Here is a 20,981-nt window from a genome sequence, read left to right on the forward strand (position 1 = left end):
AAACAAAAACCCAATCCAAAAATGGGCAGAAGACCGAAACAGACATTTCTCCAAAGAAGATATACAGATTGCCAACAAACACATGAAAGAACGCTGAACATCATTAATCATTAGAGAAGTGCAAATCAAAACTACAATGAGATATCATTTCACACCGGTCAGAATGGCCATCATCAAAAAAATCTAGAAACAATAAATGCTGGAGAGGGTGTGGAGAAAAGGGAACACTCTTGCACTGTTGGTGGGAATGCAAAGTGATACAGCCACTATGGAGAACAGTATGGAGGTTCCTTAAAAAACTACAAATAGAATTACCATACGACCCAGCAATCCCACTACTGGGCATATACCCTGAGAAAACCATAATTCAAAAATAGTCATGTACCAAAATGTTCATTGCAGCACTATTTACAATAGCCAGGACGTGGATGCAACCTAAGTGTCCATCAACAGATGAGTGGATAAAGAAGATGTGGCACATATATACAATGGAGTATTACTCAGCCATAAAAAGAAACGAAATTGAGTTATTTGTAGTGAAGTGGATGGAACTAGAGTCTGTCATAGAGCATGAAGTAAGTCAGAAGGAGAAAAACAAATACCGTATGCTAACACATATATATGGAATCTAAGAAAAAAAAAAGTTCATGAAGAACCTAGGGGTAAGATGGGAATAAAGACACAGACCTACTAGAGAATGGACTTGAGGATATGGGGAGGGGGAAGAGTAAGCTCTGACAAAGTGAGAGAGTGGCATGGGCATATATACACTACCAAACGTAAAATAGATAGCAAGTAGGAAGCAGCCGCATAGCACAGGGAGATCAGGTCGGTGGTTTGTGACCACCTAGAGGGGTGGGAGAGGGAGGGTGGGAAGGGATATGGGAACATATGTATAACTGATTCACTTTGTTATAAAGCAGAAACTAAACTAAACATTGTAAAGCAATTATACTCCAATAAAGATGTTAAAAAAAATGGATAGGTTGTTTGTCCTGAGGCAACCGAACACTGGAGCCTACCTGTGCTCTTTTGTGGGGCTAATGGCAGACTCTGGGAGGGCTCACACCAAGGAGTACTTCCCAGAACTTCTGCTGCCAGTGTCCTTGTCCCCATGGTGAGCCACAGCCACTCCCCGCCTCTGCAGGAGACCCTCCAACACTAGCAGAGATAAAGCTGTCCATGAATCATCTTTGGAGAGAATTTGCAGATGCCAGTGTCTACTGGTGCTGGTGACTACAGCAAGAAGAGTTTCAGAATCTCCCTCAGTTCCTGACTTAAAAGGGCTTAGGATCACAGAAGTTTCTCCAGAAGAGACTCCTGCAATCTCCTGCCTGGAGGGTAAAAACCCAACAACCAACATTTGGAAGCTAAGTAGAGGAAGCAAACTAGAGTATGCAATGTGATAAAACTGAAAAAATTCAACAACTTGGGGTAAACAAGATTTGGTATCTGGATACAAACTCAGAGGCAGGCCTGTCAAGCTTGCAGCGTTGCTCTTGGGGTAAATGTGTTAACCATCTAAAGAGCATACACAGAGCTTTGAGACTACGGCAGTGCGAAAGTACCACTGGATAACTTCTCCATCGGTGAAGGAACCATCCAAAGCTGCTAAACAGAAAAAGAGAACTATAATTTTGGGAAGTGGTGAAAAAGTAAAAGCTACTATTAGAATTGCCGTGTGGATGAAAGGCTCTTAGTGCTGTAGCCAGGAGTCAGTGCTGTGCCTCTGAGGTGGGAGAGCCAACTTCAGGACACTGGTCAACAACAGAGCTCCCAGCTGCACATAATATCAAACGGCGAAAATCTCCCAGAGATCTCCATCTCAATGACAGCACCCAGCTTCACTCAATGACCTGCAAGCTACAGTGCTGGACATCCTATGCCAAACAACTAGCAAGACAGGAACACACCCCACCCATTAGCAGAAAGGCTGCCTAAAATCAGAAGTCCACAGACACCCCAAAACACACCACCAGATGTGGAACTGCCCACCAGAGACACAAGATCCAGCATCATCCACCAGAACACAGGCACTAGTCCCTTCCACCAGGAAGCCTACACAACCCACTGACCCAACCTTAGCCACTGGGGACAGACACGAAAAACAACGGGAACTACGAACCTGCAGCCTGCAAAAAGGAGACCCCAAGCACACTAAGATAAACAAAATGAGAAGACAGAAAAACACACAGCAGATGAAGGAGCAAGATAAAAACCCCAGACCTAACAAATGAAGAGGAAATAGGCAGTCTACCTGAAAAAGAATTCAGAATAATGATAGTAAAGATGATCCAAAATCTTGCAAATAGAATAGACAAAATGCAAAAAACATTTAACAAGGACCTAGAAGAACTAAAGATGAAACAAACAACGATGAACAACACAATAAATGAAATGAAAAATACTCTAGATGGGATCAATAGCAGAATAACTGAGGCAGAAGAACGGATAAGTGACCTGGAAGATAAAATAGTGGAAATAACTACCACAGAGCAGAATAAAGAAAAAAGAATAAAAAGAACTGAGGACAGTCTCAGAGACCTCTGGGACAACATTAAACGCACTAACATTCGAATTATAGGGGTTCCAGAAGAAGAGAAAAAGAAAGGAACTGAGAAAATATTTGAAGAGATTATAGTTGAAAACTTCCCTAATATGGGAAAGGAAATCGTTAATCAAGTCCAGGAAGCACAGAGAGTCCCATACAGGATAAATCCAAGGAGAAATACGCCAAGACACATATTAATCAAACTACCAAAAATTAAACACAAAGAAAGCATATTAAAAGCAGCAAGGGAAAGATAACAAATAACACACAAGGGAATCCCCATAAGGTTAACAGCTGATCTTTCAGCAGAAACTCTGCAAGCCAGAAGGGAGTGGCAGGACATATTTAAAGTGATGAAGGAGAAAAACCTGCAACCAAGATTACTCTACCCAGCAAGGATCTCATTCAGATTTGATGGATAAATTAAAACCTTTACAGACAAGCAAAAGCTGAGAGAGTTCAGCACCACCAAACCAGCTTTACAACAAATACTAAAGTAACTTCTCTAGGCAAGAAACACAGGAGAAGAAAAAGACTTACAATAACGAACCCAAAACAATTTAGAAAATGGGAATAGGAACATACATATCGATAATTACCTTAAATGTAAATGGACTAAATGCTCCCAACAAAAGACACAGATTGGCTGAATGGATACAAAAACAAGACCCATATATATGCTGTCTACAAGAGACCCACTTCAGACCTAGAGACACATACAGACTAAAGTAAGAGGATGGAAAAAGATATTCCATGCAAATGGAAACCAAAAGAAAGCTGGAGTAGCAATTCTCATATCAGACAAAATACACTTTAAAATAAAGACTATTAGAAGAGACAAAGAAGGACACTACATTATGATCATGGGATCGATCCAATAAGAAGATATAACAATTGTAAATATTTATGCATCCAACAAAGGAACACCTCAATACATAAGGCAAATACTAACAGCCATAAAAGGGGAAATCGACAGTAACACATTCATAGTAGGGGACTTTAACACCCCACTTTCACCAACGGACAGATCATTCAAAATGAAAATAAATAAGGAAACACAAGCTTTAAATGATACATTAAACAAGATGGACTTAATGGATATTTATAGGACACTCTATCCAAAAACAACAGAATACACATTTTTCTCAAGTGCTCATGGAACATTCTCCAGGATAGATCATATCTTGGGTCACAAATGATGCCTTGGTAAATTTAAGAAAATTGAAACTGTATCAAGTATCTTTTCCGACCACAATGCTATGAGACTAGATATCAATTACAGGAAAAGATCTGTAAAAAATACAAACACATGGAGGCTAAACAATACACTACTTAATAACAAAGTGATCACTGAAAAAATCAAAGAGGGAATAAAGAAATACCTAGAAACAAATGACAATGGAGACACGACGACCAAAAACCTATGGGATGCAGCAAAAGCAGTTCTAACAGGGAAGTTTATAGCAATACAAGCCCACCTTAAGAAACAGGAAACATCTCGAATGAACAACCTAAACTTGCACCTAAAGCAATTAGAGAAAGAAGAACAAAACAACCCCAAAGTTAGCAGAAGGACAGAAATCATGAAAATCAAATCAGAAATAAATGAAAAAGAAATGAAGGAAACGATAGCAAAGATCAATAAAACTAAAAGCTGGCTCTTTGAGAAGATAAACAAAATAGATAAACCATTAGCCAGACTCATCAAGAAGAAAAGGGAGAAGACTCAAATCAATAGAATTAGAAATGAAAAAGGAGAAGTAACAACTGACACTGCAGAAATACAAAAGATCATGAGATTACTACAAGCAAGTCTATGCCAATAAAATGGACAACCTGGAAGAAATGGATAAATTCTTCAAAATGCACAATTTGCCAAGACTGAATCAGGAAGAAACAGAAAATATGAACAGACCAATTACAAGCACTGAAATTGAAACTGTCATTAAAAATCTTTCAACAAACAAAAGCCCAGGACCAGATGGCTTCACAGGTGAATTCTATTAAACATTTAGAGAAGAGCTAACATCTATCCTGCTCAAACTTTTCCAAAATATAGCAGAGGGAGGAACACTCCCAAACTCATTCTACGAGGCCAACATCACCTCGATGCCAAAACCAGACAAGGATGTCACAAAGAAAGAAAACTACAAGTCAATATCACTAATGAACATAGATGCAAAAATCCTCAACAAAATACTAGCAAACAGAATCCAACAGCACATTAAAAGGATCATACACCATGATCAAGTGGGGTTTATTCCAGGAATGCAAGGATTCTTCAATATACGCAAAACAATTAATGTGATAAACCATATTAACAAATTGAAGGAGAAAAACCATATGATCATCTCAATAGATGCAGAGAAAGCTTTTGACAAGATTCAACACCCACTTATGATAAAAACCCTGCAGAAAGTAGGCATAGAGGGAACTGTCCTCAACTAAAGGCCATATATGACAAACCCACAGCCAACATCGTCCTCAATGGTGAAAAACTGAAAGCATTTCCACTAAGATCAGGAACAAGACAAGGTTGCCCACTCTCACCACTCTTATTCAACATAGTTTTGGAAGTTTTAGCCACAGCAATCAGAGAAGAAAAGGAAATAAAAGGAATCCAAGTCGGAAAAGAAGAAAGTAAAGCCGTCACTGCTTTCAGATGACATGATACTATTATACATAGAGAATCCTAAAGATGCTACCAGAAAACTACTAGAGCTAATCAATGAATTTGGTAAAGTAGCAGGATACAAAATTAATGCACAGAACTCTCTGGCATTCCTATACACTAATGATGAAAAATCTGAACGTGAAATCCAGAAAACACTCCCATTTACCACGGCAACAAAAAGAATGAAATATCTCAGAATAAACCTACCTAAGGAGACAGAAGACCTATATGCAGAAAATTATAAGACACTGATGAAAGAAATTACAGATGATACAAATAGATGGAGAGATATACCATGTTTTTGGATTGGAAGAATCAACATTGTGAAAATGACTCTACTACCAAAAGCAATCTACAGATTCAGTGCAATCCCTATCAAACTACCATTGGTATTTTTCACAGAACTAGAGCGAAAAATTTCACAATTTATATGGAAACACAAAAGACCCCGAATAGCCAAAGCAATCTGGAGAACGAAAAACGGAGCTGGAGGAATCAGGCTCCCTGACTTCAGACTATACTACAAAGCTACAGTAATCAAGAGAGTATGGTACTGGCACAGAAACAGAAACATAGATCAATGGAACAGGATAGAAAGCCCAGAGATAAACCCACGCACATATGGTCACCTCATCTTTGATAAAGGAGGCAGGAGTGTACAGTGGAGAAAGGACAGCCTCTTCAATAAGTGGTGCTGGGAAAACTGGACAGGTACGTGTAAAAGTATGAGATTAGATCACTCCCTAACACCATACACAAAAATAAGCTCAAAATGGATTCCAGACCTAAATGTAAGGCCAGAAACTATCAAAGTCTTCGAGGAAAACATAGGCAGAACACTCTATGACATAAATCACAGCAAGATCCTTTTTGCCCCACCTCCTAGAGAAATGGAAATAAAAACAAAAATAAACTAATGGGACCTAATGAAACTTCAGAGCTTTTGCACAGCAAAGGAAACCATCAACAAGACCAAAAGACAACCCTCAGAGTGGGAGAAAATATTTGCAAATGAAGCAACTGACAAAGGATTAATTTCCAAAATTTACAAGCAGCTCATGCAGCTCAATAATAAAACACAACCCAATCCAAAAATGGGCAGAAGACCTAAATAGACATTTCTCCAAATAAGATATACAGACTGCCAACAAACACATGAAAGAACGCTCAACATCATTAATCATTAGAGAAATGCAAATCGAAACTACAATGAGATATCATCTCACACCAGTCAGAATGGCCATCATCAAAAAACCCAGAAACAAATCCTGGAGAGGATGTGGAGAAAAGGGAACACTTGCAATGCTGGTGGGAATGTGAATTGGTACAGCCACTATGGAGAACAGTATGGAGGTTCCATAAAAAAATACAAAAAGAACTACCATATGACCCCGTAATCCCACTACTGGGCATATACACTGAGAAAACCATAATTCAAAAAGAGTCACGTACCAGAATGTTCATTGCAGCTCTATTTACAATAGCCCGGAGATGGAAACAACCTATGTGCCCATCATCGGATGAATGGATAAAGAAGATGTGGCACATATATACAATGGAATATTACTCAGCCATAAAAAGAAATGAAATTGAACTATTTGTAATGAGGTGGATAGACCTAGAGTCTGTCATACAAAGTGAAGTAAGTCAGAAAGAGAAAGACAAATACCATATGCTAACACATATATATGGATTTTAAGAAAAAAAATGTCATGAAGAACCTAGGAGTAAGACAGGAGTAAAGACACAGACCTACTAGAGAACAGACTTGAGGATATGAGGAGGGGGAAGAGTGAGCTGGGACAAAGCGAGAGAGAGGCATGGACATATATACACTACCAAACGTAAGGTAGATAGCTAGTGGGAAGCAGCCGCATAGCACAGGGAGATCAGCTCGGTGTTTTGTGACAGCCTGGAGGGTGGGAGGGAGGGAGATGTAAGAGGGAAGAGATATGGGAACATATGTATATGTATAACTGATTCACTTTGTTATAAAGCAGAAAATAACACACCATTGTAAAGCAATTATACCCCAATAAAGATGTTAAAAAAAATGGATAGAAGGCCTAAAGATGTATTTCTCCAAAGAAGACATACAGATGGCCAAAAAGCACGTGAAAAGATGCTCAACATCACTAATTATGAGAGAAATGTAAACCAAAACTACAGTGAGTTATTACCTCACACTCGTCAGAATGGCTATCATCAAAAAGTTTACAAACAATAAATGCTGGAGAAGGTGCAGAGAAAAGGGAACCCTCCTACACTCTTGCTGGGAATGTAAACTGGTACAACCATTATGGAGAAGAGTATGGAGGTTTCTTAAACTAAAAATAGAGCTGCCATATGATCTAGCAATTGCACTCCTGGGCATATATCCAGAGAAAACCATATTTCAAAAAGATACATGCACCCCAGTGTTCACTGCATCACTATTTCTAATAGCCAAGACAAGGAAGCAGCCTAAATATCCATCAAAAGAGCAATGGATAAAGATGTGGTACACATATACAATGGAGATACTCAGCCATAAGAAAGAATATAATGCCATTTGCAGCAACATGGATGGACCCAGAGAATATTATATTCAGTGAAGTAAGCCAAAGACAAATATCATATGATATTCCTTATATGTTGAATCTAAAAAAGAAAAATGATACAAATGAACTTACTTAAAAAAGATTCATAGACTCAGAAAACAAATTTATGGTTACCAAAGGGGAAAGCTGGAGGGGGGAGGGATAAATTAGGAGTTTGGGATTAACATATACACGCTACTATACATAAAATTGATAATTAACAAGGATCTACTATATAGCACAGGGAACTCTACTCAATACTCTGTAATAACCTATATGGGAAAAGAATCTGAAGAAGAATAGACATATGTATAACTAAATCAGTTTTCTGTATACCTGAAACTAACACAATGTTGTAAATCAACTATATTCCAATATAAAATAAAAATTAAAGAAGCAGCTGTGGTATATATATATGCATAGGACTACTACTCAGCCACAGAAAAGAACACAATTCTGCCATGTGCAGCAACGTGGATGGACTTGGAGGGCACTATGCTAAGTGAAGAAGCCAGACAGAGAGAGATCAATACTGCATGACATCGCTTATATATGGATCTAAAAAAACAAACTAGCGAATATAGCATAAAAGAAGCAAACTCACACATATAAAGAACTAACCAGTGGCTACCAGTGGGAGAGGTGCAATATAGGAGTGGGGGAGTGGGAGTTACAAAGTACTGGCTGTAAGACAGGATCAAGAATGTATTGTACAACATGGAGAATATAGCCAATATTCTGTAGTATCTGTAAGTGGAAAGTAATCTTTAAAACTGCATAACATTTAAAAATTTAAAAATATAAAAATACATAAACACTCCCTTAAAAAAAACCCAAATCCTGAGATTAGAATCCTGTGGTTCCAAATCCTGAGATTCTAAATCTCAACAAGCTTTTTGTGAAGCATGATAAACTGATTCTGAATTGTATGTGGAAAAGCAAAAAGTCAAGAATAACCACAATATTCCAAAAGAACAAAGTCAAGTATATACGATCAAAATATCGTGTTTAACATATGACATGGGCACCAAAAAACAAGCAGGTCTATAGAACAGAAGATATCAGAAAGACTCATGCATAAAATGAAACGTGATATGATACAGGTGGCACTACATATGGGGAAAAATTGATTATTCAATAAAATACGCTGAGACAACTGATTATCCACATGTGAAAAAAAAGGAACTGAATCTTTTCCTCACATCATACATAAGTCAATTCCAGGTGGAATAAGAACTTGGAACTATAGAAGAAAATAAAGATATCTTCATGGCCTTCAAGTAGAAGGGAAATCTTAAATAAGACCAAAAAACCCCACAACCATAATGGAAAAGATACATTTACTGAACTAAAAATAAAAACTTCTGTTCATTAAAATACACCATAGAGTAAAAAAATGCAAGGCACAAACTGCAAACAGGTATCTGCACACAATTAAAACAATCAATAAAAACATATTATAAACTTTCATAAACCAAAAAAAGATGAAAAACAATCCAATGCAGAAATGGGGAAAAGACATTGTTGAGTTAACAAAAATACAAGAAATATACAAAATATGTTAAATCAAAGTTCAAGCAGAATTAAATACACCATTTAAATATGTATTTATCATAAAATTATTCATAAAACAAAGGAACTAACACAAAATTCACAACAGTGGTTCTCTTAAGAGGGAGGATGAAATCAGGGAAAAATATAGGGGTCTTCAATGATAACAGCAATGTGCTATTTCTTCAGCTGATTGATAGCAGGTGCACTGCTGATCATTAATATTCTTTCCACCTTAAGTGAATGTTATGATGTTTTTGTGTATGAAGCTTCATTTTAAAAGCTGACAGACCTTTTGTACAGGAAGCTAAAAGCAGTTTCTAAGGCTTTGCTCCTTTTAAAGCAGAGCTTCTCTCTCAAAAATCATTAATTAGTGAAATAGATAGAAACAGAGCTGCTCTAGGGAAGTGTGGGAGATGGGCCCAATGAGATGGGCCCAAACCTCCTACCTCCTCCCCACTCCAACACACACATACAGAACCTGCACTCCCCTTCAGAGGAACATACGGGTTGGGGGGGGGAGTCTATCAAAATCTCTTCCAATCTTGAAATTCTTCAATATTATGTGCTAAACCATAATGCCCACGAAGCCTTCGCTTGATTTCACTTGTAACTACTTCTTAAAAGGCCAGATAGCACAGGAGCATTTGAAACATCTACATGCACATTCCTTAACTTCTAATCAAATTGTAACCACATCAAATTTTAATTGCTTCAGTGTGTTACTGTATGAAACACGGTCTTTTCCTAAATATCAGCTTGATTACACTAGCCTGGGCATTTTTAGTTATTATGTCGACATAGCTGTCACTCTAATACACTCATTTGTCTTATTTAACTGGCACATTTCTCAGGGTTATCAAATTGGCAATTTAAGACACGCTTAAATTGGTGAGCTCCAAGGATCTTAGGTTTCCTGAATGAAAAACATTGTGCTCAGTTTTAATTAGTCTGAAAAAAAACTCAAGAAAACATTCCTAGAGTCCTTAATAGGTTTGTTTCTAAGAACCACACTTTCTCTACGAATTGTGAAATTTTTTGTTCTAGTTGTGTGAAAAATGCCATTGGTAGTTTGATAGGGATTGCACTGGATCTGTAGATTGCTTTGGGTAGTACAGTCATTTTCACAACGTTGATTCTTCCAATCCAAGAACATGGTATATCTCTCCATCTGTTTGTATCATCCTTAATTTCTTTCATCAGTGTCTTACAGTTTTCTATAAGACCTTTCTATACAGGTCTTTTGTCTTCTTAGGTAGGTTTATTCCTAGGTATTTTATTCTTTTTGTTCCAATGGTAAATGGGAGGATTGTCAACATCACTAACCATTAGAGAAATGCAAATCAAAACTACAATGAGGTATCACCTCACACCAGTCAGAATGGCCATCATCAAAAAATCTACAAACAGTAAATGCTGGAGAGGGTGTGGAGAAAAGGGAACCCTCTTGCACTGCTGGTGGGAATGTAAATTGATACAGCCACTGTGGAGAACAGTATGGAGGTTCCTTAAAAAAACTAAAAATGGAACTACCATACGACCCAGCAATGCCACTACTGGGCATATACCCTTAGAAAACCATAATTCAAAAAGAGTCATGTACCACAATGTTCATTGGAGCTCTATTTACAATATCCAGGACATGGAAGCAACCTAAGTGTCCACTGACAGATGAATGGATAAAGAAGATGTGGCACATATATACAATGGAATATTACTCAGCCATAAAAAGAAATGAAATTATTTGTAGTGAGGTGGATGGACCTAGAGTCATACAGAGTGAAGTAAGTCAGAAACAGAAAAACAAATACCATGTGCTAACACATATATATGGAATCTAAAAAAAAAAAAACTGTTCTGAAGGACCTAGCAGGACAGGAATAAAGATGCAGATGTAGAGAATGGACTTGAGGACACGGGGAGGGGGAAGGGTAAGCTGGGATGAAGTGAGACAGTGGCATGGACATATATACACTACCAAATGTAAAACAGATAGCTAGTGGGAAGCAGCCAGATATCACAGGGAGATCAGCTCAGTGCTTTGTGACCACCTAGAGGGGTGGGATAGGGAGGGAGAGAGGGAGACACAAGAGGGAGGAGATATGGGGATATATGTATATGTATAGCTGATTCACTTTATTATAAAGCAGAAACTAACACACCATTGTAAAGCAATTATACCCCAATAAAAATGTTAGAAAAAAAAGAACCACACTTTCTGTTAATCAGTTAATTTGGAAAGACTGTAAAAATAAGCCTTTAAAAATAATTTTTTTTTAAAATTTAATCAGAAACAAAATAAAGAGTAAAGGGACATTCTCACAAATGAGTGTCTGGCACATAGGGATTCCAATGCACTCATCAGATGAGCAAACCAGAAAAAGAACTTAAGTAAAAATGTGAAATTAATTCACCAGCTAAGTTTCTATTTTTGGTTTTACCACTACCTATTTTGTCAAATAACCTCAGACAATGTAACACTTGAGATTAGCTAGGTTCACACCTCAAAGTTACAACAGAATTTTTATTCTATAATTTTTTTCATTCAAAGCTACAAACTTACTAAAAAAAACTGCCTTAAACTCCTTGTTCCAAGGCCTACAGCCCTGATCCCAGGCAAACAAAAAAAGGACTAGGACATATTTTTCACTAAGACTGGAAAAAACTCAAAGGACATAACCAAAAATGAGTCTAAAATATTCTCTTCACTTATAAAGAACAATATTATAAGTATTACAAAACAGCTGCTTGTTATGGCAGATTTGAAAAACTTATTTCTAATTTCAAACACTTCTACTGGCTAACTGCCTACATTTTTAAGAAAAAACTGACATTTTGAATAAAACTTAAAAAGCAAACCTATTATCATGATTTTCATTTGAATCAAATAAGAAACTGGTTAAAATCTAGTTTCTAGACAAGAGTACAAGAGCTTAGATATACAGTCACATCCTTTGGTTGCAAAATACTTAAAATAGAAACCCATTTTCCTCATCTGAAAAATTAATTCATAGCTGTTTTGCTGTATAACATTCTGTTATTTTTGAAGTATCAACGTTTTTTTTTTTTTTTTTTTGGCGGTACTCGGGCCTCTCACTGTTGTGGCCTCTCCCGTTGCGGAGCACAGGCTCCGGACGCGCAGGCTCAGCGGCCACGGCTCACAGGCCCAGCCGCTCCGCGGCATGTGGGATCCTCCCGGACCAGGGCACGAACCCGTGTCCCCTGCATCGGCAGGCAGACTCTCAACCACTGCGCCACCAGGGAGGCCCAGTATCAACTTTTTATCCCTTAATTTTGAATGGATATTCCTGTGAATGGCCCTAAATCTAGGTAACCTGATACCTGTTAAAAGACCTACCTATGCACCTGGTGGGTAAAAGCCGCTGATCTTCAAGCCAAACGATATAAGCAGAAAAAAAGAAGAAAATAAAAACACAATCTCCATAAAGGGAAAAGGATATTATCCTTTCATTCTATATAATTTTAAAGTTTTTGAGGATTACATACACCATCTACCACTTCTATGAAGATTCTCCAACAATAATTTAGGTTATTCTTCCCCCCAATCAATGTTTTATGTGTCTGTTTAAAGCAGCATCTTAACCAGGTACACACGTATTCAATGCCTATATTCTACCCCATTACTTTATACTTACTTGCAGCCTGACAATGAAACCGAAATCCTCGTGGAATTTCACCTGTAATACAAAATATTTTATTGAGAAGCAGAAATCTGGAAGCTCTCCGGTTGTGCTACAGTAATATTCCACAGGATAACCAAATCATAACATAGGTACTTGTTACTGCTATGTGAAATTACAGAAGATTAAACCCTCCTAGGGGACTTTTTTCCTAACCAAAGCTATTATGACTATCAAAGAATCTTGGTATATTGTCTAAGCTACTTTAAAAAGCAAGTTATTCCTCACAGAGAAAGAAATACTAGGTAAAGAAAATTTGTGCTAAAGGAATCTTAGCCAGGGGTCCACGAAGAGGCCACAGGGATTCATGAGGCCCTTGATATAGCAAGGTATTTACGTATTTCTTGGAGGAAAAAAGTCTCCAAATTCTATTTTTTAATGTTTTACACCCGTACAGAAAAAAGTAGTTTTTTGACGTGTCCTAAGCAGCAACTCTCCTAAGTGTTAAGTAGGAAAATTTTTCTTGTTATCTCAAAACAAGGAAAAGTACTGGACTGTCCTAATGAATTTTAAAGCAATTGATAAAACTGAAGATGAAATTCTTCTTTTCCCAACCTCTTCTCCTTTACTCTTCCCCCTACACATCCCTCCCACTTACCTTTAAAGGTATAGTACTCCCTTAACTACTCTTTACCAACTTGGGAATTGAATCAAATCCTATGTCTTCATTACTAATTGCTTTTGATGGGGTGGAGTAGTAGGAAAAAAAAATAAGAATACCCGAGAGCCTATTAAATACTACGCTATTTCCATACCTTCTCATGTATTCCTTAGAACAGGCCTCCAATAGGCATTATCCCCAATTTATAGAGCTAATAGGTTCAGAAAGGATAAGTACTTTGCTCAAGGTTATAAGGCAATAGCAAGTTAAAAACTAGTGACTGTGGAGGTGAAGGATGGGGTAAAGAAAAGAGCAAAGGTATAAGAAGCTTTCAGGAAATTCTAAGATGTAAGACTGCAAATAAGCAAATAGTCTACACATTTTTCAAGCATTCTATCCACCCAACTCTAATGCTTACTTGAGGTTAAAAGACTAAACCAAAAACTCTGTGTCAACACTTAGTTCTAAAGTTTTTCATCCAATTATTATGAAGTCCTGTGTTACATTTTAAGAACTTACCTACACAACTGCTTTTAATAAAAATACTATTATCAAATAAGGTCAATATAAAAAACAACTTTTAAAGATCTAGCATCTACTCTAACTGGCCACTTACCAGGATTTATAAAGCTGTGGAAATCTGCCATAATACCTTCTTGGAGAGAATATTTAACACAGCCTATTTCACAAGGGAGGAAGCGCTGTTCACAGTGAGGAGGTAGCTCGCCATGGCTAAAAATGTTCAAAAAATAAAAAATGCCTCCAAGGACAGCTTAAAAAAAATAAAAAAGACAACACGAAAAGATGAGCATTTCGCATTTACCCCTTTGACAAAACCAAAAGTTTTAGAACCTTTCTCCTTGTGTTCCTATATCCCTAAATGAGCTGGAAAAGAGAAAATAAACCAGCTATACCAGGTAAATTAATCAATTTTTATAATTACACTTATCAAGGATTAAAGTAGTAACCACTCTTTGCATGAAGTAACAAAATTATTCAAACTTGCAGCCAGCTCTACGTAATTTAGCTGTACATAAGCCCTGAATCTCAGGAATGACTTAAGAAAAGCTGTGACCCATACTCAAGAAATATAAGGCCTAGGTAAATAAAACCAAGTACAATCAGTGTAGAAAAACTGATATAAACTATGGACAATTTAGTTCACTCTTTACTTTTTACCAATATACACAAGACCACTTACAGATTCTCTAAAGAAAGAAAGAAATGTGAGAATGTAAGGAGGTATTATTTACCAGGATTGGCCACACTTAAGACTGCTGAAGATTAAATTTTTAACAAAGAACATATTTAATAAAAAACAGCCAGAAGGAATAGGAAGGACTCTGATTAGCTATGTTTTTATCTAGGCTAGCTCAATTTATCTTTACTTTTATAACAAGTGTATGTAAGTGTCTAGCTATAAACACTTAAATCCAAAAGTATGTTTAATAACATATGAAGTGGTAGAAAACGAGACCAGATTTTTGCAAAAAAAAAAAAACTCCAGTGTTACTTCAACGAAAGCACATTACCCGATCTTTTACAACTTTAGTGCCATCGTGTTCAAACACCTGTAGTCAATTACTTTGAAAGGCAGAATCAAAATGAACAGAACACACGTTTACTGATCAATATATCATAGTATTTTAAGCACCCAAATTTATCTAAGCAAACATTTTAGGATTACTCTACCTTGATCACTTTTTAGAGACAAGCCTGACATATCCAGGGGTGAAACATTCTGCTTTGGTACAAGCATGCCTGGCCTCCTCAGTGGGGTGGAAACAGGTTTCTAAAGAAAAAGGTAATCATTGACCACATACTTAAACTCCCGCTGGGCACTTTATACCATATATTTAAATTTAGTAAAATAACTGCAAAACAACCCACAGATTACTTTGGTAACCTCTCCATGCCAACAAACCCAATGAGTATATAAATAAATAATCGTCAACAAAACCAACACCCAAAGGCAGACAATGGCAAAAATCTATAAATATTTTGTATCAAAAGGCTGAGTGGTAAATAACCACTCCAATTACTGCTGAAAGCCATTTGCCCACTACTGATAATCTAAACTAATCCTACTGGGTCACACAATACATGCCTGTCCAGTGGCCAAAAAAATATCATTTCCCAGGACTTCCCTGGTGGCGCAGTGGTTAAGAATCCACCTGCCAATGCAGGGGGACACGGGTTCGAGCCCTAGTCCGGGAAGACCCCACATCCCGCGGAGCAACTAAGCCCGTGCGTCACAACTAGAGCCCACGAGCCACAACTACTGCAGCCCGCGTGCCTAGAGCCCGTGCTCCGAAACAAGAGAAGCCACCGCAATGGGAAGCCTGCGCACCACAACAAAGAGTAGGCCCCGCTCACTGCAACTAGAGAAAGCCCGCGCACAGCAACAAAGACCCAATGCAGCCCAAAAATAAATAATTTAAAAAAAAAAAAACATTTCCCAAAGTACTCTAATATTATTTGTTCTTCACTCAAAGTAAAAACCAGATTGTGCTGACTCCAAGTCTCAATGACTTAAACATACAACATGGCTTTCATTTTGAGGGGAGATGTCTTAAGACACTGTAGTGAGAAGAAAAAAAAAAATTATGGTTTACAAGTACAAATTCAACTGATTAGAGCGTCTACTCAAACATAAAGCCATAAAATAAAAATCTCTCAAACCTAAAACAAGCAAAACTCTCTCGAATTTCAATCCAATATTAACAGTTTATAATAAGAATAGAATTTTTGCTATGTAAGAATGGGAAGAACACAGAGGGAGGGGGGAAATTCCACAATTACCTTGCCTTTTCTTGATATGAATCAGCACCAAATTTTATTTAGTGCTTTAACATCCTGCTACACACAAATTAACCCAAATAAACTTTATACAACTCTTACCTGTAAGACACAAACGTTCACAAACATCCATAAATCTTGTTATTTCCATACTTTAAACACAGGAACTGGCCTTGTTCCAGGTGTCATTCAAAAAGAGAGAGGGGGGTCTTCCCTGGTGGCGCAGTGGTTGAGAGTCCACCTGCCGATGCAGGGGACACGGGTTCGTGCCCCGGTCCGGGAAGATTCCCACAGGCCGCGGAGCGGCAGGGCCCGTGAGCCATAGCCGCTCAGCTTGCGCGTCCGGAGCCTGTGCTCCGCAACGGGAGAGGCCACAGCAGTGAGAGGCCCGCATACCGCAAAGAAAGAAAAAAAAAAGGAGAGAGGGGACCAAACTACTTTCAAACATTTGAAAAAGGGTTCTTAAATCATAAAAGAGTTGAAAGAGACCCTTAGAGGTCACCTAGTACAAACTCTAAATATCAACGCTCCCTTTGCTAATCACGGTCTACTGGGTGCAGGTTTTCTAATGGGATTTTCCCTGGCCTTCACCATCAAATGATACCCAGGTGTGCCCTAGTACCGGAGCCTGCCATTTTTTTTTAGCAGGCATTCTCTTACATGAGGAAAAAAATGAAAAACTCTTCTTTGCATTCACCCAAATCACCCAGTCATCTACCATTGACATTCACTCATCCAGCATTTACTAAGCATGCCTACGTGCAAGGCAGGTGACTGCTCTTCTCTGGCTAATTTTACCTTCTTCTCCGAAGGCCCAGAGTTCTTCCCCTGGGCGGCTCTCCACTCTCGAGCCATTTCTGCATATTTCTTCTTTTCCTCCTCCCTCAGGAGCTTGAGGAGATAGAAGGGGGAGACAAGCAGCAGCAGTGAGGGCCTACTGCCCAGGGCCCAGCCTGTAGATGCCTGCACATTACAGGGAGGCGGAAGCGGCGTCGGTTGCCCTGAGCCGCGGAAGGGTGGGGGTGGGGGTGTCCCTCCCCCTCCAGGAGGGGCCCAGGGGTCACTGGCCTCCTCGAGTCTTGTTTCCCTCCTATTTGCTCAACTGCCCGACCCTGGGCTCACTGGCCTCCAGCCTTACCGCCCAGTCAGCGGAACAGTAGGGGATGGCGTCAGCGACGTGAGCCACGGGCAGGCCTCTCCGCCGTAGTTCGGGGATCTTCTCCTGCACGAAGAAATAGTAGGAATTGCGAGTGGCCCTGCGGTTAGGCATGGCGGGCGTGGTACAGGCCTCAAGGCGGGCCAGAGACAGTGCCACCCTCACCCGCCCTCGTCCAGCTCACGCTCTTTAGTAACCGAGGTGGAGGCCTGCGCGCGCAGGTCCGCAGCTCTCAGCCAATCAGGGCACGGTGCGCAGGCGCATTGGCCTCACCAGGAGAAAAACAGCCCGAGACTGTAAGATTCCCCCTCTTGCGGCCTTGGGGGCGGGTGGGGGCGGGGAGAGGTCACAGGTGAGGAGTATTCTGATTGTCTGGCATGAGTCGTTGGCGGAGGTCTTATCACCTGGAAGACTTGGAGCAATTTCGGTATATTATTGCGTAACATCCATCAAAATAGGTAGAGAGAAAGAGGACCAGCAAGTGCTTCAGATTCTTCGATGTTTTAGAACTGTAAGGGGCCAAATCTGTGCTGAGAATTGTGAAAGGTATTGGGTGGGGGGACAGAGTGAGGAACACGACTAACGATCTTTTCCCTCAAGAAGTTTACAATCTAAGGATGAGGGAGGCGGGTAAGATGATGAAAACCACCAGTATGATTTGATTTGGGTTTTCCCCATTCTTAAATGGCATTAGTGTTTCAAAGAACATGGTTTTTAAAAACGCAGTTTTTCTTAAGTGTTTGGAAGGAAACATACAGTAAGAGGCTGAGATTTTAAATAATGTCTTTGAATAAAGTTTTATAGATTTTCTCATAAAGGTCTGGTTTCTTTATTTATTTTTTGGTTGTTTTATTCCTAGAATATATTTGGAACTATTATATGTATTTCTTTTTTCCATTATATTTTCTAATTAGTTAACGCTGGTGTGTAGAGAAGGTATTGATTTTAGTGTTAATCTTGTGTATTTAGTCACCCTGCTGAGCTCTCAAATTGGTTCAAATAGTGCCAGTCGATTTTCTTGGATTTTCTAGTAATATGTGCTTCCCGCAGAAATTCCTATCTGTGTTCAGTTTATTGAGTATGTGTATACGTGTTGTATGTATATGTTTTAAAATCAAGAACAGGAGTTGAAATTTTATTAAATGCTTTTTGTGCATCTTTTCAGATGACCATATGGTTTTATCCTTTAATTGGTTAGCTCAAAAAATGATATTGCTAGATTTTTCTAAAGTTAAAGCATCCTACCATTCCTACTACTATAACCTCTTATTGATCATGTTTGGCATTGCTTATTTTTTAAAGCATACTTAATGTGGGATTTTTGCTTCCTTGATTGAAGTGATATTAAATTACAGATTTTTTTCATGATATCCTTACAAAATGTTGGTATCAACGTTGTAATAGCCTCATAAAATGAACTGCTATCTTTTTCTCTGTTCACTTTGAACAACACATGGAATTATCTATTCCTGGACACTTTGGTAGAACTTCACTAGTAAAACTCTTTGATCATAGTATATCTTTGGAGGGTGGGGTTGACCTTTGATTACCATTTCAATACTTTGCATGGTTATTAGTCTTTTCAGGTTCCCTACTTTTCCTTCAACCAATTTTGGTAATTCATTACTTTTTATAAAATTGTCTATTTCATTTAGGTTTTCATTTATATTGCTGTAAAATGTTGGCAAGAATGTGACACAACTAGAATTTTCATACAGTGGCAGTTTCTTACAAAGTTACACATACATTTATCATAGGACCAAGAACTTCCACTCATTTAGGAGAAATGAAAAAATATATCCCCCTGGAAATGAATTTCATAGCAGCTCTATTTATAAGAGCCCCAAACTGGACAACCCAAGTGTTTCAATAAGAGATGAACTGATTTAAAAATTGTGGTATATCCATAGTAGACTGCTATTCAGGAATGAAATGCAATGAACTATTGATAGTCAACATGGATGAATTTCAAGATAATTTTGTTGAATGAAAAAAGGCATACATAAAAGGATAGATACTGTATGATTCCACTTATACAAAACTCAAGAAAAGGCAAAACTATCATTTAGAAATCAGATCAGCAGTTACCTAGGGCCAAGAGGTAGACAAAGGGGATTGACTGAGAACTGACAAGAGAACTCCTGGGTTGTCAGAAATACCTTGGTTGTGGTGGTAGTCGTTACAGGTGGCATATAGTTGTCAAAACTCCTCAATACATTTAAAAGGTGTGCATTTTATTGTGTGTAAATTATACTTCAATGAAGTCGATTTAAAAAACAAAATTTATTGGCATAAAATATTTGCTTGTAATTTAAAATATACATAATTCCTAATGTTATTTATACCTTGTCTTTTTCCTCTTAATACTTGCCAAAGTTTATTTTATTGATCTTAAAAAAAACAACTTTGGGTTTTATTGATGAACTTTACAGTTTTCCTATTTCTTTTTATTTCTGCTTTTAAGTTTACAGAGTCCCTCTTTCTATTACTTCAGGCTAGTTTGTGGTTCTTTTTATAGTTTCTTGAATAAAAAACTTCAAGTATTTTCAATTTCTGTTTACTATCTTTCTAGTTTTCTTATTTTTCCTTTTTCTGCTTTAGTTGAATTGATCAGTTATTTTTTGCTCTACTTTCTCTTACATTGGTTTCAAGTTATGCATTCTATTTTGCTTCATTCAGTAGCTACCCATATTTTTAAGACACTTGTTTTATTTTATTTTTTTAAGACACTTGTTTTAAAACATATTTTTATAACAACTTATACAGTTAATAGGTACCCATTACCTATTAGACAAATAGACCTATTCTTCCCAAATAGACAAGAAGCTTAGAAAGCTATTGCTTCCCCTCACTTAGTATCCCAACCCACTGCTCCACCACCCCATTGCCATCTCCCATGTTATTATCTGGGATTTTAGTTCCAGACTGCTTTTTTATACCAATGTTGAGACATGATGGAAGTACAGTAAGTTAAATACGTATATCTAAAGCACACAACTTGATGAGCTTTAACATATGTGTACGGCTGTGAAACCATCACCACCATCAAGATAATGAACATATCCACCCCCAAAAGTTTCCTCACTACCCCCCTTAGGCTGCTTAAAGTTGCCCCATAGTTCACTAATATTCTTTTCATTTTTTTCCCTTCAGTATTTGTTCTTTGCATTTTATTTTGCATTTTCTACTGCTATTTCTTCATGTTTACTAAACTTTTCATCTGTAGTGTCTAATTTGATACTAATCCCATCTAGTGTATTTTTTGTATCAAATCATTTAGTTTTCATCTTCAGAATTTGATTTAAATCTTTTTTATATCTTCTATATTTCTACTTAACATGGTCTATCTGTCCTCTGCCTTTAACATGG

At 37.9% G+C, this 20,981-nt stretch overlaps 1 protein-coding gene across 5 annotated transcripts in view; it reads right to left on the reverse strand.

Moving 5' to 3' along the window:
- The window catches only part of MAEL (maelstrom spermatogenic transposon silencer), a 143,727-nt gene that overhangs the window by 59,906 nt on the left and 62,840 nt on the right, over window positions 1-20,981 (reverse strand). For 3 of the 5 annotated variants that reach the window (XM_027086438.1, XM_027086437.1, XM_027086439.1), the window contains 5 exons: window positions 17,595-17,678; window positions 17,255-17,347; window positions 15,350-15,449; window positions 14,274-14,429; window positions 13,012-13,053 (listed from right to left, as the gene is read on the reverse strand). In XM_027086438.1, the coding sequence (XP_026942239.1) occupies window positions 13,012-13,053; window positions 14,274-14,429; window positions 15,350-15,449; window positions 17,255-17,311 (355 nt within the window). In that variant the 5' untranslated portion in view covers window positions 17,312-17,347; window positions 17,595-17,678. Of the gene's footprint in view, window positions 1-13,011; window positions 13,054-14,273; window positions 14,430-15,349; window positions 15,450-17,254; window positions 17,348-17,594; window positions 19,904-20,981 lie in introns of those variants that run through there. The other 2 variants (XM_027086435.1, XM_027086436.1) reach the window with 2 other exon arrangements.

Source organism: Aethalodelphis obliquidens, unplaced genomic scaffold, assembly GCF_003676395.1.
Source record: "Aethalodelphis obliquidens isolate GAN/ISIS:26980383/991018 unplaced genomic scaffold, ASM367639v1 scaffold55, whole genome shotgun sequence".
Taxonomy (NCBI): domain Eukaryota; kingdom Metazoa; phylum Chordata; class Mammalia; order Artiodactyla; family Delphinidae; genus Aethalodelphis; species Aethalodelphis obliquidens.